This window comes from Megalops cyprinoides, chromosome 14, assembly GCF_013368585.1.
Source record: "Megalops cyprinoides isolate fMegCyp1 chromosome 14, fMegCyp1.pri, whole genome shotgun sequence".
NCBI lineage: Eukaryota > Metazoa > Chordata > Actinopteri > Elopiformes > Megalopidae > Megalops > Megalops cyprinoides.
In genome coordinates, this window is record NC_050596.1 from 29,768,768 (window position 1) to 29,783,762 (window position 14,995).

At 47.3% G+C, this 14,995-nt stretch overlaps 1 protein-coding gene across 1 annotated transcript in view; it reads right to left on the reverse strand.

The window, feature by feature from the left end:
- The window catches only part of LOC118788745 (dual 3',5'-cyclic-AMP and -GMP phosphodiesterase 11A), a 63,295-nt gene that overhangs the window by 30,925 nt on the left and 17,375 nt on the right, over nucleotides 1-14,995 (reverse strand). The window contains exons 3-5 of the mRNA XM_036544779.1: nucleotides 5,069-5,158; nucleotides 4,314-4,454; nucleotides 3,148-3,212 (exon numbers count right to left, since the gene is read on the reverse strand). Coding sequence (XP_036400672.1) covers nucleotides 3,148-3,212; nucleotides 4,314-4,454; nucleotides 5,069-5,158 — 296 coding nt within the window. The remainder of the gene's footprint in view (nucleotides 1-3,147; nucleotides 3,213-4,313; nucleotides 4,455-5,068; nucleotides 5,159-14,995) is intronic.

Sequence of the window (14,995 nt, forward strand, 5' to 3'; positions counted from 1 at the left end):
TTTTCTCTTCATACTAAGAAACAATAGTACGAATTTGTGACTTTTCTGAAATGATGTTTATAAATATATAGTTGCTTATTTTAATGGCTATTTTAAAGAGTCATCATACTTAAAAGGTATCTTACTATAGGAGGACTCCTGTGTCTTTTTATTGCCTTGTCTGATTAATGAAATTAAAAATTAAGCTAATGCTCACACAGCATAAATACAGAATCACATTCAAAGGGAGTTCCACAGCCTGCAAAATCCAGATGTTCCTGCTTCGAACACATATGTGCTCAGCAATGGAGAAGAATTATTAGATTTATAATCACGTGTCTGAAAAAGAAAAAAATAATAATTGTTTGAGTATTTTAGCCAGCATCCAAAATTATCGAAAAGGGGGCCTAAATGAATAAAGGTAAGATGGCGTTTAACAACATGTGCGTGTATGCATACATACTTGTGTGTGTGCATGCGTGCGTGCAGGCATGCATGTGTGTGCGTGTGTGTGCAGGCATGCGTGCGTGCAGGCATGCATGTGTGTGCCTGCATGCGTGTGTGTGCGTGTGTGCCTGCATGCGTGTGTGTGCGTGTGTGCCTGCATGCGTGTGTGTGCCTGCATGCGTGTGTGTGCGTGTGTGCCTGCATGCGTGTGTGTGCGTGTGTGCCTGCATGCTTGTGTGTGCGTGTATCATATTGGGCTGTTTAAGGTCACCCCCCCTCCCCCTGTGTTTTTCTTGGTTCGGTTCCTTTAAATACGTAGTTCCGACTACTTTATTACAAAGATCGGATCTCTAATCTGCATACGGTAATATTAAGTCAAACTAAATCTCGCCACGCCAAGGTGTGGGAGTGTTAAGTTACTGCTGCTGTGCGATGGGGAGAAATTCTCTGAAGTCTGCTGTTGTGTTTGCACTGGCAGGTATTAGGAAAACACTTCAAAATGCTGCTCCCCCCGCCTTCCCTTCCCCCTGTGGGGCTGCCGAATCTCAGGTGCCATAAATGAAAATCTCACGGCAAGCATTTGACTACAGCTAAATTCATTTAATGAAAGGCATAAATCTTCCGCTGCCTCCTTGCAGATGGGAGTATAATGGAGTATGAGGCTCTGAGAGACTGATCACGTAGCACATCGCAGCTCAGGAGCTAAGGAGGTAAGAGCTATCAGCGCATCAGAGTTAGGCCCAACACTCTGTTCACTGCTAAAGATCATTTCTTATTACTCACAACATTTCATTCACTTTGGATCCACCTCTGACAGATCCACACGGATTGAATTTGCAGTAAGCAATAAATTACTTGTTTGAATCTTTATAATCAGCAGGCTTTACTCTTGAAGGCAAATCTAGTGGAATATCTCATACTCACTGTGACACGAAGAGGTGTGAATTATTTATGAAACGGCAACATGCACTTCACTAGATAAGAGTGACCCATGTGCAGTATTTTACTTCAGAAGTGCCTGAATTTGCAAACAGTGCCACCTAACATTTCCTGCAATTGCTGAATTATTCTGTTGAGATGTTTCTGTAATTGCTTGCACCATCCTAATGACAGTGCAAATGGGCACATTGGCAAAGGGCTGTTATTGCTAGGCTGCACCTGACCAGAGATACAGTTCTTCTTCATCTCCTAACAGCATCCCTCCTTCTGCCACAAATAGCCCTACACTGTAATCCTATTAGGGCTGTTGCTTTAGGTTTTTTTTTGTTTTGAATCAGCACATTTTGTCCTTTGTATTCTTACTAATTTTCGCTTCCCGTTTGCCCCTGCATTTGCACCCCCAGCTCTCCACCGCGGTGCGGGGCCTCCAGAGAGCACGTTTCAGGCTGGAAGCGCGTGCGTGAGCTTTCACGCTGAGCTCCTCGCGCGTGATCGAGGCATCGCAGGCGGCCCCGGCCTTGTCTCCGGCCGCGGAGGCGACACACGGAGCTAGAAAGATCTGCTCGGAGGTGACGTCAGGCGCCGGGTCGCCGCTTGCTGTGGAAAACGCTTCTGCGAGGCGCGGCTTTCATCCTTTACTCGAAAAGGAGGCGTCCGCCGCCATGCACTTCCCTTTCGGCTGACCGCACCTTTGCCTGAATTGCAGTGGGGAGCCGCAAGTCAGCATTCAGAGCCCCCAAACCCCCCCCCCAACCCCTTTTGGTCTTGTTTTCCTTTGCTGGTCTATAGGCAAATGAGCATTCGCCAAAGAAACACCAGTAGACCAACATTCAAGGTTAAAAGCAACTAAACCTTTTATTTTCTTGGTTTCATTTCCTGAAAACGTGAACCTGCATTTGTCTCACCAGCGGTCAAACGTTCGAATGCGGTTACTGAGGCTTGTTTAATTGGACAGGTGTTCACGTTGCCAGGCTGCTAATTCCTCTGTTCTGCTTGTGCTCCCAACGACAGCCGCACAGAGATGCACACGTTCATCAGAGATCTTTGGGTTTCTCGCTCTCTGGAATATCAGGTCACGTGAGAGATGCCTGCCAACGCAGCGTCTCGGGGAGGTGGGCGTCTCTCTGAACCCCTGAGGGAGCAGCCATGCTGTCACAGGCTTCGAGAGGGGCCGCAGATTTAGGACGGAGAACACCTCACACTGTGACCTTTCTGCCACAGTATGTACAACCTCGTAAACATAGCAGGACTTAAAAAAAAAAAAAGAGCAAGTGGCCAGTTAATTCACTGTGTAAAATATTCCACAGCAGTTCTGCCTTTTCAGAAGAACGCTAGGTCTAATTGTCAGTTGGTTCAAATACTCATCCACGCAGCGGACGTATTTAAGAGTCCAAATTAGACTTCAAAGCGCCGCGCACCGAGACCACGGATTGCCGCGCTGTCGTGGCCGACCCTGACCTCCCTGCGCCAAGGGGAACGGGGGAGCAGTAATTGGTTATATAATTTCCATGAAGACATAAAGTGAGACAGACAATGATTTTTCCATAGCGGCTAGGCTCTTCCTGATTATCCGAGAACAGTTTTGGACCCGACATGCTGAAACGTGCTGCCACTTTAAGTGAGTTCCTGTTAAGCTCTTTCTGTCGGTTCAGAAGAGGAGCCCCCTCTTCCTCTCAATTTTCTGTCTCTCTGTATAGGTTTAACCCAGGACAGTTCTGTCCTAATGAAACGGGGCAAAACTAGGATGTTCACACTGGCGCGTTCAGACACCCCAGTGCTTACCTGCTCTCTGTATCCGCACTGCATTTGGGGGACAGTAGTTCAAACGACTTGGTGAATTTTACCACCTGCAACACAATAAAAATCGAGATCAGATGAGAAGGAAGATCAAATCCTGGTTTGCAAGAGTCAGAGAGCCTCTTTTGTGTACGGGTAAAAGTAGCATTTTTCCGCAGGCACTGACTGACACACCAAAACAAGCAGGAGTTTTGGTGTTGGGCCTGTGGTATGAAGTGAGAAATGGGAGGTGCAGACTGTGAATAGTTGCTTGTAGGGTGAGGATAAGATGAGGCAAGTAGACAGTGGGGTATTAAGTGAGATGTGTGGAGTGTGTAGCTAAGTGTTGAGAAGGAAGCATACGCTGTGGAGAGGGTGAGTAGAGAGGTGTTGGGTGTGAGGTTCAGCGTGGTGCTCTGTAACGATTATGTGGCTGTCATTGATGCATGGTGGCCATTTTGCAGCGGGGGGCCCACGTGAGGATTCAGAGAGGCCAGGACATTTAAACCAGAGTGAGCCTGTATCATGCTGTGTTGCTGGACCAAGCTAAAACCGTGAATCTCTCATTCGGGAGACAGGAATTTCCATACAATGCAGATGTGTCAGTAGTTTTATTGGGGTGCATTTGAGAGTGGGATGTGTAACGTGGGATGGGAAGACCTGTGGGATGGGAAGTAGAGTTTGGGGTGAGTAGGGAGAGGGGTTATGAAGTGGACATTGTGGAGAGCAAGATGAGTGGAAAGACTGATGAGGTGCGGGCTATGTCAAGTGGGGTGTGTGGGGTGAAACCCAGGAGCAGGGTGCAGTACAGTGCTTAGTGAGACGTGCAGGTGTTGGCAGCAGTGTGGAGTAGTGGTGAGGATCTGGACTTGCATCTGAAAGGTTGCTGGCTCTATTCCCTGCTTGGGCAAGGCTGTTAACCCACAGCTGCTTCAATAAATATCCAGCTGTATAAATGTATATGGCTGTATGTATGACCTATGTAAGTCACTCTGGATAAGAGCGTCTGCAAAATGACACTAATGTAATGTGACGCATGGAGGAGAATGTGGGGTGAGACCCATGGGGAGTGTGCAGTACAGGGTTTGGTGAGAGGTGCAGAGTGGGGGGTAGACTGTGGGGTGAGACACACAGGGGACGTGCAGACGGGGGCCGTGGGGGGGGGTACGCACCGGGGACTCGATGTCCTCCAGCAGCTGCACGGAGCAGCGTTCACACTTCAGCAGCGTCTGGGCACGGTGCATGATCTTCCGCACGATCTTCTCCAGGTCCGTCTGCTCCTCGAACAGGTCGTTCACCACCTCCAGCAGAGCCTGCGTAGGGGCACAGAGAGGACAACGCTCACAGCCGGGTCACAAAACGCTCCGCTTAACCTGCAGATCACCCTCGGCTGCATCTCAGAGCCGCTCTGCACAGATCCTGAAATGTGACTCCCCCCCCCCCCTGTTTTAGCAGTGCGGTGTTGGAGCAGTGTTCCCTGTGTAAATGATTGCTCACACTGTGTGAAAATACTCAAATTGGTGGTTTTTACATCATTGGTAGGATATTATCTGACACCTCTGTGGTGCAGCAGATGAAGCTCTGTGACCTCGAAAAGCAGCCGGGTAGCTCGCTTACCCAGTCGAAAAGACAGAGGTGGGCCAATACAATCTCTGGCCCACACCCTGGAGAGGGGGACTTTATACCCCCCCAGTGCGGTGATTTTTATATATATGTATATATACATACACACACACATATATATATATATATATATATATATATATGTATAATCTCACGTGTGTTTGCACGTGTGTGTGTGCGCGTGTGTGTGTGCGCGTGTGCGTCTGTGTGTGCGCGTGTGTGTGCGTGTGTGTGTGTCTGGTAAGATGGGGGAGCCAGAGTCCTGCTCCCGGGGGGGCGGAAGGGGTGCTGCTCGCTTCCTTACCCTGCTCCTGTCGTACTCCTTCCGGGAGGCGGCGAAGAGCTGGGCGTTGGAAATGGCGATCCCGCAGAAGGGCAGATACATCTGCAGCACCTGCGTAGGGACAGCAGCGTCAGCGTGGCACTGCGGAGCTCAGCGTGGGAGAAAACGGCCCCCCCAGATTACTGCGCCGATTTAGAAGGGTGCAACCACAGTTCAGCAGAACAGGGTCAGGGGAACCGAGCCATGCGGTTATGAGGTAAACAACAGCAGAGCCTGGGAGCGGCAGACCCTTAAGAGGACGGGAGAGAATTCGCTTTTTATTGGAGTGCTGAGCTCCCCTGGGTCTCTCACCCATAGACCCCTCTTCTGCGCGGCTTACCACGGCTTACTGCACATCCAGCTCAGGGGTCCCACGCATCAAAGACGCGCTTCCAAATATGGTATCTTTACACGCGCAGCAGATGCCACCATTGTCAAATATTCATGAGAAGCCTGCTTTATTGCATATCATGTTTATTGTTTTTTTTTTTTTTTTGCGCTCTGGTGGGGGTGGGGGGGTGAGGAGGGGGTGCGCATGATGACGTCTTTGCTGTGCGTGTGCAAACCCCTGCTTGAGGAGATGCAATCAGCTGATGTTTAATGCCACGGTTCCCTGTAAACATGCCATTACAGCGGATCCTGTTGGGGAATGCCTCCTTGTCAACATCATGTGCTGATTTGTCAATACCAATAAGGCAGGAGCTGTTGTAACACCGGCTGCAGTGGCCTGTGTCCGGCGAAGGGGGGATTCTTACACCTTCTGTATTACTGGCGTTGTGTCCTTCATTTCAAAATCCTGGCCTGACCGAATGTTTAAATCATCTGAGGCCTCTGCTTGACAACTTGAAAACCCTGATTAGGTTGAATTACCCCCCCCCCTTTTTTCTAATCAGCTGATCAGGTGGTTTTTTTTCCGCAGGCAGCAGGTGTGGGGGTGGCCCCCCGGGGGGGGGGGGGGGGGGGGGAGACCGTAAATGTGATTAGGGTTCGGTGATTGATTCGTGATCAGGGACGCTGTGGTGTGATCGTCCAGTGCGCTGACAGTCAGTCCAGCCGCGGTTAATCTGACGTGGCCGGCCGCGCCTGGACGTGGGGAATTTGCGCGCATAAGCACGGCTCCCTTTATTTCAGTTAATCAGGGGGGGAGGGGGCTCTCTGCGTGGGAGGGGATGTTTGGTTCTGCTGCGCTGGTTGCCGGGGGTATCGACCCTGTCGCTCGGTGACGGAGGGGTGGGATTAGGGCCCGGACGTTTTGGCAGGGCCCTCAGGATGGCCCACGGAGGCCTGGCTGTGATGCGTTACAGCTAATATCAGCACACAAATATCCCAATCCAGGCTAACTGACAGTACAGCTGGGACTGGCTGCCGGCCTGGGCTTTACAACAGTTTGGCTATAGCTGGTGATGTACCTTGTACCTTGTACCTTGTCTGGCCAACCATTGAAACTTGGTCATGCAGCGCTTCTAATATTGTTGACTCCTTATGTTTTTTTTTTTTGCTTACACTATACTCTGCCTCACTCATAAGTTGCTTTGGATAAAAGCATCTGCCAAATGAATACATGCAAATGGACAGGTGTGTGAAGAGTTGCCCCTCCATGCTACTGGCTTTGTGGAGCCTAAAGCTTATGGAGCACCTGGCATTAAGAGTCTACTTCAGGGTGGAGTTATTATAGAATTACCCTCAGCAATCCTGCTGACCTTTCCCTAAAAGCATCCTGTCACACTGCTGCCCTGGGTCCACCCAGAGCTCTCTGAAATGGGTTTAATTATGTGGGACTTCTGGCAGGTGCCCTGTTTATGAATGATCTAATGATCTAATAAACTGTATCTATATAGGACCTTTCTTCCTTTTAAAAGACCTTGGAGCACGCCCACATTGAGGGTTATTAACCTGAAAGACCACCAGGTGGTGCAGTTTGTTACCTAAGATGCCATATTATCCCAGCGCCCGCCTACAGTATTGGTTATACTCATTGTCTTGTACAGGAAGACATGATTTGTACAGTAAGCTATAGATTGCCCCGTCCAGTATCCTTTACCCAGCCAGACATAAAATGTCCCATAAATAAGGGAGGGGACAACTTTGAAAAATTGATTATTTCAAATGTTTGGGGGTGCTAATTTTATAACGACTCCTCGGGCTTTAACGGCACTCCTCCTGTGAATTGCTGCCACCGCCCTCGGGAGGGAATAACGATTATGTGGCTGTAACTGCAGCTGTCATTGATGCATGGCGGCCATTTTGCAGCAGAGGGCCCACATGAGGATTCAGAGAGGCCAGGATTTATATGGACAATTAAACCGGAGTGAGCCTGTGTCATGCTGTGCTGCTGGACCAAGCTAAAACCGCGAAATCTCTCATTTGGAAGACAGGAATTTCCATACAGTGCAAATGAAAATACTGACAAATTGTTGCTCCTTTAATTTGAATGGATACCCTTATGTTCTATTGTGCTTGTGCTGGAAGCCACTCTGGATAAGAGCATCTGCTAAATGCATGTAATGTAATGTAATGTAAATGTGAAGGTTGCTGTTGATGTGGGCGTATTGGTTGCAAATGTGTCAGCAGTTTTATTGGTGAATGTGAAAGTTGCTGTTGATGTGGGTATAGGGGCGCTGATCTTTGGCTTTGAGTCCTATGAAGGGATTGCACCTGGCCATAAGGCTGAGACTGTTGACACCTCCATTTGGAGATCGTAAACAGGGGAGACGAGGGTTGGGTGTGACAGAGGAGGGATGCCATGAACAGCTGACACGGAAAGGAAGTGGCAAGTGGAACGGTTTTTACTTGGAAGATGGAACGGGCTTATCTAGGTTTGTATAACTGTGTGATTGTCTGAAAATTCTCCTCCAGAATCTTTATTTGGAATATCATTTATTCCCACGGCAGAGAACACTGTGCTCTCACCAGTGGAAATTGACCAATTTCTGGTATAATTACCATTTGTCCTACTCATAATGGAAATAACCTGAGGTATGTCTGGGGCATTTGGTGAATATTGAACAAATTGTGAAATTAAGTTGAGCACAGTGACTTGCACTCGGGCTGACAGAGAGATGAACGGTTGTGCTTAACTGCTTATCTGTTTTGAATGATCAGAGTTGTGGTTCAGGTGGAGCCACTGCTGTTTTTATAACTGCCGGGGAAAAGGGATGATTTCTACTAACCATCAGGGAACCCCTTGGCCACCTGACTTTGTCTGAGAGACACTTACAATTGCTATAGTTTGCACTGTCCTCTTCACACAGATTAAGATCACTGTTTCTGCTGCTGCCAAAGGCCCGTAAACTGACCCCAGGCCTGTCCTTGTCCTCTACGGTTCATTAAATAGCACCTGTCTGAAGAGGTAAGCGGCAGAGACCGCTGCACAAATGGCACTTTGCCCTGTTACACTGAAGTGAGGACAGAGTACTGAACGTGAATTGGGGAAGACCATGACTGCCAAGACTGCGAGGTCTCCTCACGTGAGCAAATCCACGGATACTAACTGGGCTCGCAGAGGTCCGCCTCAGGGTTCTGCACCCTCGCTCAGGCGAAGATGAAGTGAGCGCTCTGCCGTGCTGGAGTGGTACGCTGTTAGATTCTTCAGATAGGGCGTATGAGATGACTGCAGGAGCCATGCTTGTGGCTTATTATAGACGTCGCCACCCTCAGCGTCCGGGACACCATGTCTTTGTCTCTGCTGTTTGTTCCTGCTGACGTATATATCTCTGCTCTCTGCACTGTGCTCTGGGTGAGCTACTCCTGAGACGGAGAAGGAATTGTGGGGGATTGAAAAAGAAAGGATACCCTGTCGCTCTGAAATGAAAGGTCCCTTTCAGATGTCGTCCGGGGCCTCAGAGAATTTTTTTTTGCGAATACGTGAAGCACGGTCTCTCTGTCTTGGGATTGGGCAGAAAATATTTTCATGCCTGCGTTCAGTTCCTTATCTGCAAAGACATTTTTGAAGCGGCACTTCAGATCGAACATGAAATTTCCAACGTTGATTCACACAGACGATAGCCTCCACACACTACACCCACTAAATCCCCCCTGCAGGCAAATCTCATGACTTAATCTGATACATGTAGACAGCATTTTGAAGAAGGCAAAATCACATTCTGCACAAGACCCCATCACCTGGGTGGAGTGTAGAGAGGCCCTCATAAGCGCTTTCACCCTCTGACATGAAGCTGTAACACCTGCTCAAGTCTGTGCACCTCTTGGCTTCCTGCAACTCGCATGTACATGTAAAATAACTCACCTGATGCAACCTGATGCAACGCTTACGCTGCACAACTCTCAAAACAATATCCTTCATCTGTACTACATTATTTTTATACATTTTTCCATGCATACTCAGGTAATATGACTGTTTTTTGGATTTACTGCAGACAAATAATATTTGCGTGGAAAACAGCTTTTTTTCATGCCCAATCCACACCCATGTTGTTGAAAATTTTAATTATATGATATATTATGTATTTATCACATTATCAAACAAAAATTACCAATTTATATTAATGATATTTGGACAAGTGCAGTCAATGGAATAGCTGGAAATAGCAATGATGTGATATAAGTAGTCATTTCATTAGGTTTTAGATTACACTGTATGGTCTTGACAGCTATCAAATACTAGGGACTGTGAAAAGGGCTTGACAGGTATGTTATATGAAAGGTAATAAGACGCTTTAGGTAAAATGGATTTGCATATTGTGCTGGCAGTTGAAAAGGGCACAAAGGTTAGCAGGTCTGAGTGTAGTCTGACAAAACCTCCTCTGTGAGACCCATCACATTATGACAGAGAAGCAAATCTGGATCTCCTGAGGTCACCTTCAATAGATTAAATCCCATGTAGTCTTGCTAAATTTGCTCAGAGGCCACTAGTTTGCTCTCTAATCATGACTGTTGTTAGTGATTACTTGTAATCATCATTATATGTTAATGGGCCGTATACTGAGATTTACTATACTTTACTAGTTAAGCAGGGTTCTCCAGAAGGGCTAGGCTAACTAAGCTAGCTAAAAGTTTAATGTAGTGTTGTTATCATATAGAACATATAACAATTATATATGAGATAGATACACGTTAATCCTGCATGCACAGACTGAGTTAAGGGGACGATTGTGTATAATATGTTCTGTACAGCTCCCTAACCAAGCAATCCAGTTCATCATGGCTCTTCCCACATGAGAATGTTCACTTCCTGAATTTCTTTACTTTATCATTTTGACTTTAAGGGTGTGTTCACATATGCACCTGGACTTTCGAAGGAACATGTTCCAACACACCTATCCGTGGCCCACCCCTGCCCCCCCCCCACCCACTCCTCCCATGGTTACTGTTGGTTTGCTTGACAAGGTTTGTCAGCAATGTTAGTGAATGAGAAAATCTTGAGATAGGATTTCACACCATTGCTGACATCACATTCCAAAAGCAAAATACCTTTTTGTATGTGAATATCATCTTGGCACAAAACGTCTACATGGAAATGAGACATGCATAATTGTGATATTATTGCTAATATGACAATACTGCAGTGCTGATGAAAGATGATTGGAGGATGAGAAGAAAAAAACTCTGTGTTCATTTTACCGCATATGAAGCTGATGAGGACAGCCTTTCATAAAGCATTTTTTTTCTGATGCATAAGGGGTAATAATCGTCTGATTAACATTGCCACACATGCATTATATATTATTGCTGCTCCGCTGCACACTCGGAGATGTTTATGACCATTAAGTCTGCTGACAGTACTGCATACTGTATTAATAAATTGTAGGCATATCTATGTAATTAATCGTGTGTGTACACAGACACACACCATAGATGCACACTCAAACACGCATTCATAAGCGGAAATTTAAATGAAGAAATGAGTGACAGGAAAAGGCGGAGTTCGTTTCGGTGCATTGTTTTGGTGCAATCCCCGCAGCGGTGCTCATTGGTGGGAGCAGGGGCAGTGGCTGCTTGCCCGCGCGATGGATTCTGCCGGGCCGGGATCAGTGGATTGAGGCCCGTGGGAGCGTCGTACCGATCTCCCGGCGAAGCCGACGGAGGCGCCGGCGTGATGCGGCCGGCCTGTTTCTAATTGGATTCTGTCAGATCGGCCGCGTTGCGGGCGTATTTCAAAACGAGAGCCTCCAGCCTCTGGATCACAGCTCTCTGTTGTTGGCTGATCGGTAAAGAATGGTTTAATAATGAAACGAGCTGACCCCCCCCCGCTCCACCCCCCACCCCCCCGGGCCCCCTGGGAAACCAACAGCAGTCAAACACGTTGCCTTCAGTCACAAGTTAGTCTGAATCCGCAATCCTCTGCTCTGAATTTCCACTCTCTCTCCTGCAGGGCACGCGGAGACGTATGAGATATGCCATGTCTCGTTTCTGTTCATTTTTATTCAACTGATAAGGCAGAGACGGCCTGCCTTTCAATCAATAGTGTTTACGTATGCAAAGATAAAAGCGCTAATATGAATGGCTCCAACGTGAAGCCTTCCAGTAGCAGACTGACACGCTTGCTTCGTCTTCCCAGCGTAATTGTACCTGGTTTCCTCTGGGCATTAAGATAATAACATCGGTGCTGAGCTCTCTATTTCTCTGCTGGTTCCAGAACACCCTTTTAATGTGAATCTGACCAATTAAACAAATTTCCTTGCGCGAAACACTGAAATGTGCTTTCAGGGAGAGGGGGGACGGACAGCACTGAGTAGCGTTTCAGCTGCTCCGTTGGTTTGAAATTATCGCTAGCTCTGAGTTATTTACCTTTTGATGTTTTTTGGCATCGGCGGACGCTCGTAATAAATGTGGTAGTTATGCCTCCTTGTGCACAGCTGAACCAAACCAAAATTTGCACAGCGCTAAAATACACACAGGCTGCACTGCTGTAATGAATGGGTGCTGAGTACAATGGAGGCTCTCCAGTTGGCTCAGACAGCAACAGCAGGACACTCGCGAATCACACAGCTATGGACATCATGGAGACGAGGAAACACACTCGGTGTGTACTGGGGTAAATTCCATTTTGACTTGAGCGTTTTGTACTTAGTCGTAGTGTTCCTCACCTCACATGTACAGACCTGATGGTAATTCATGCAGGCGTATTCATAATTCTGTGAGGCTGACAATATGCGCGGCCGAAGTGCTCAGATCTTAGATTTGATTAAAAAAAAAAAAACGGGTTAAAATTGCTCTGGAATCTGACATTAAGACACTGTCTCTGATGTTAACTTAAGCTGGGTACATAACATAACTGACAGTGAACTCTTACAGTTCTTACCTTAGGGGAAAAAATCTTCTATTTTATTTGCTCTTTACTTGTTTACTTGCTCCTTCTATTAAATTTGTTCGTAGTTTTATTGTATTTTCTACTATAATTCAACCCTTGTATCATTCAACCCTATGTACCTCTGGTCACATTGTCAATGAACGCAAGGTATAAGACTACCTGGAAGGTACCTCCCATGTAGCTCTGAGGATGATGTTATCTTGAATGTGTTGAAACATCACCTCAAGTCCCTGTGACCTCACAGCTTGTTTAGTCTCATGTCACTCAAGCCTTTGCAGTGTTGTAGGTTTCTTGCTAATAAATTTGCTGCACCGGGTGCTTCTGTGTGACTCTGACTTGGCCAGAAGTTTTCCAAGGTAAGGCCTATAACTCAGCTCGAAGACCGTGCCAGACTGAGGCGTAACAGATGGCTGTAAAAAATCGAATTAAGTGAGGAATTAATCATAGAGATGAGAGTGACTGGCGTGTTCTCTCCGTGACCTCTCGTTTCGTCCTAAATTCAAATATGCAGAACCCCCCCATCACCACCCGGCCTCCCCAATATGCTCTTTGCCTCCTTGCCGCTGGATTACTGGGATGCCTTCCACTGTGGCAACAATGCACTATGTGCATGAATTAGAAATTTTACTTTTTTTAACACCTAAGATTGTACAGCATGTCAGGTCATTAGAATGAGGACAGTTGCATCCATGCACCTTGGATTTCAAGCAGTCTTGATCTTTATTCCACGTCCTGTTCATACATGTCAATTACCTACTGGACTGGATGGTTTCCCATGAGCTACCTGTACTTCTAGTGTTTTTCCTCAAGGCAAATATTGGGTGGGGTACAACTGGAAAATGCAGCGTACTCAATATGGCCAACCATATATGCCAAAAGCAGATGACCATCTTTGACAATTGCTTGTAAAACTTATTCTCATTTTTCACCAAATGTGCATCATAGGTTATAAAAAGTGCTCCGGTTAATTTGCCAGTAAACTTGCATTCATTTATTCAACACAGAAGAATCTGAACACGGATATAACCGCCCGCGTTACAGTATATACACCGATATGGATTTTATTTGGCATATACACAAGAATGTGTTTTGAGCAAAACTGGCCTTTGTCAGACAGCAAGGCTTGCTTGCTAGTCCTGGCAAAAAATAATTGCTGAGTATGTATATGCAAGTATGGCTACACCAGTACTTGCTTCAATTTACACCCATTATTCTCAATGCAGCATCTGCAATACCTTGCGCTCTTTCTACAAGACCGCTACAACATACCATGCACAATGTGACCAACTGATTGATTGCGTTTGCACCCCCACAACACCCACCGAACCGGGAAATCGATACGCCGATCGATAATCGTTTCGGATGTTGCTGGCGAAAGGATAACGGACACCGGGGCCCACGGCCTCCTTGGTATCTCCACTGCCTCTCTCTTGCCTGCATCAGCAGGTCGCACGGCACGTACGAAAAATGCATTTAGCAGTGATTGCTCCTTTATAGACGCACTATCAAATATTTATACGGGAGGAATCCACACCGCGACAAATTTCACAAAGCCGCCCGCTCCCCGTTATTCAATTTCCTTCTAAATAATTCCGGCTACTTGGCAGATGAGATGCAGGCGGGTGATCCTGTTTCCGCCGCGCCTCTGTGCAGAGCGCTCTCTGCGAGCGTCCCGGTGCCATTGTGTTGTGGGTGTCCGCTAAAGCGGGTCTGCTTTCAGAGAACGGCCAAAAGGCGTTTCCGATACGGAGATGTTTAGTCGGGCGAAAAGGGGACCGCATTACGCTAGCACGGGACAGGGGGGTGAAAGACGAGGCGGGGTCGCGGCAGTTGACCGGGGCCGTTTTTCCTTTGATCATTGAAATGTGAGGAGTGATATGAACTTTGTTAGTCATCGTGTGGTGTGGAGACAGCACGTGAAAAAAAAAACGCGGCCATAAAAAGGAATGGCTGCACTCGTGCTGCCGTGAGCTGAAACTGAACGATAAAAGGGATATGAAGGCGAGGTAAGACCCCGGCCTGACCGCTTGGGCTCATCTGGTTTCGGAATTGCTTTAAAAAAAGACATTACCTTAAAGCGATTCAATTTCTAAAACACCCAGGTGAGATTGCAAACGGTGTCCGCAGGGAGAATGGCGTGTTTCTGAGGTTAGGCTGCTCTCGCTGTTAGTTAGTTATCTACCACTCCGCCCCCGCTACCAAGAAATGATCAGGTTCCTGCAATCAAGATACCTGTGAACGCACCGGGAAGCAGAGAGCTCTGCATGCCTGTGGGTTATGTTCTTTGTGTGTGTGTGCGCGGTGATTAAAAAGAGCAACCCCGGCAGAGTCGCGGTGTCGCAGTGAGTCACGGACGCCTGGCTCGGGGTAAACACGCACAATGTTCCAGCGCAGCGTGGCGGTACTCCCATTACGGCACGGCTGGACCTCGGCTCCGCTAACACATTTCAGCACATTTTAAAGGCCTTTTTATCTCTCGCTGTCTCTATTTTTCCCCCAAACGACTGCGATGCAATCACACCCGCTCAGCACCCGGCCGACGACCATTCTCACTGTAAATTACCCCAGACCGGAAGTCTGCACATTGTGTCTGGCCTCCTCGTACATTTACAAGGTATGGGGAAAATCGCAGCGCCACT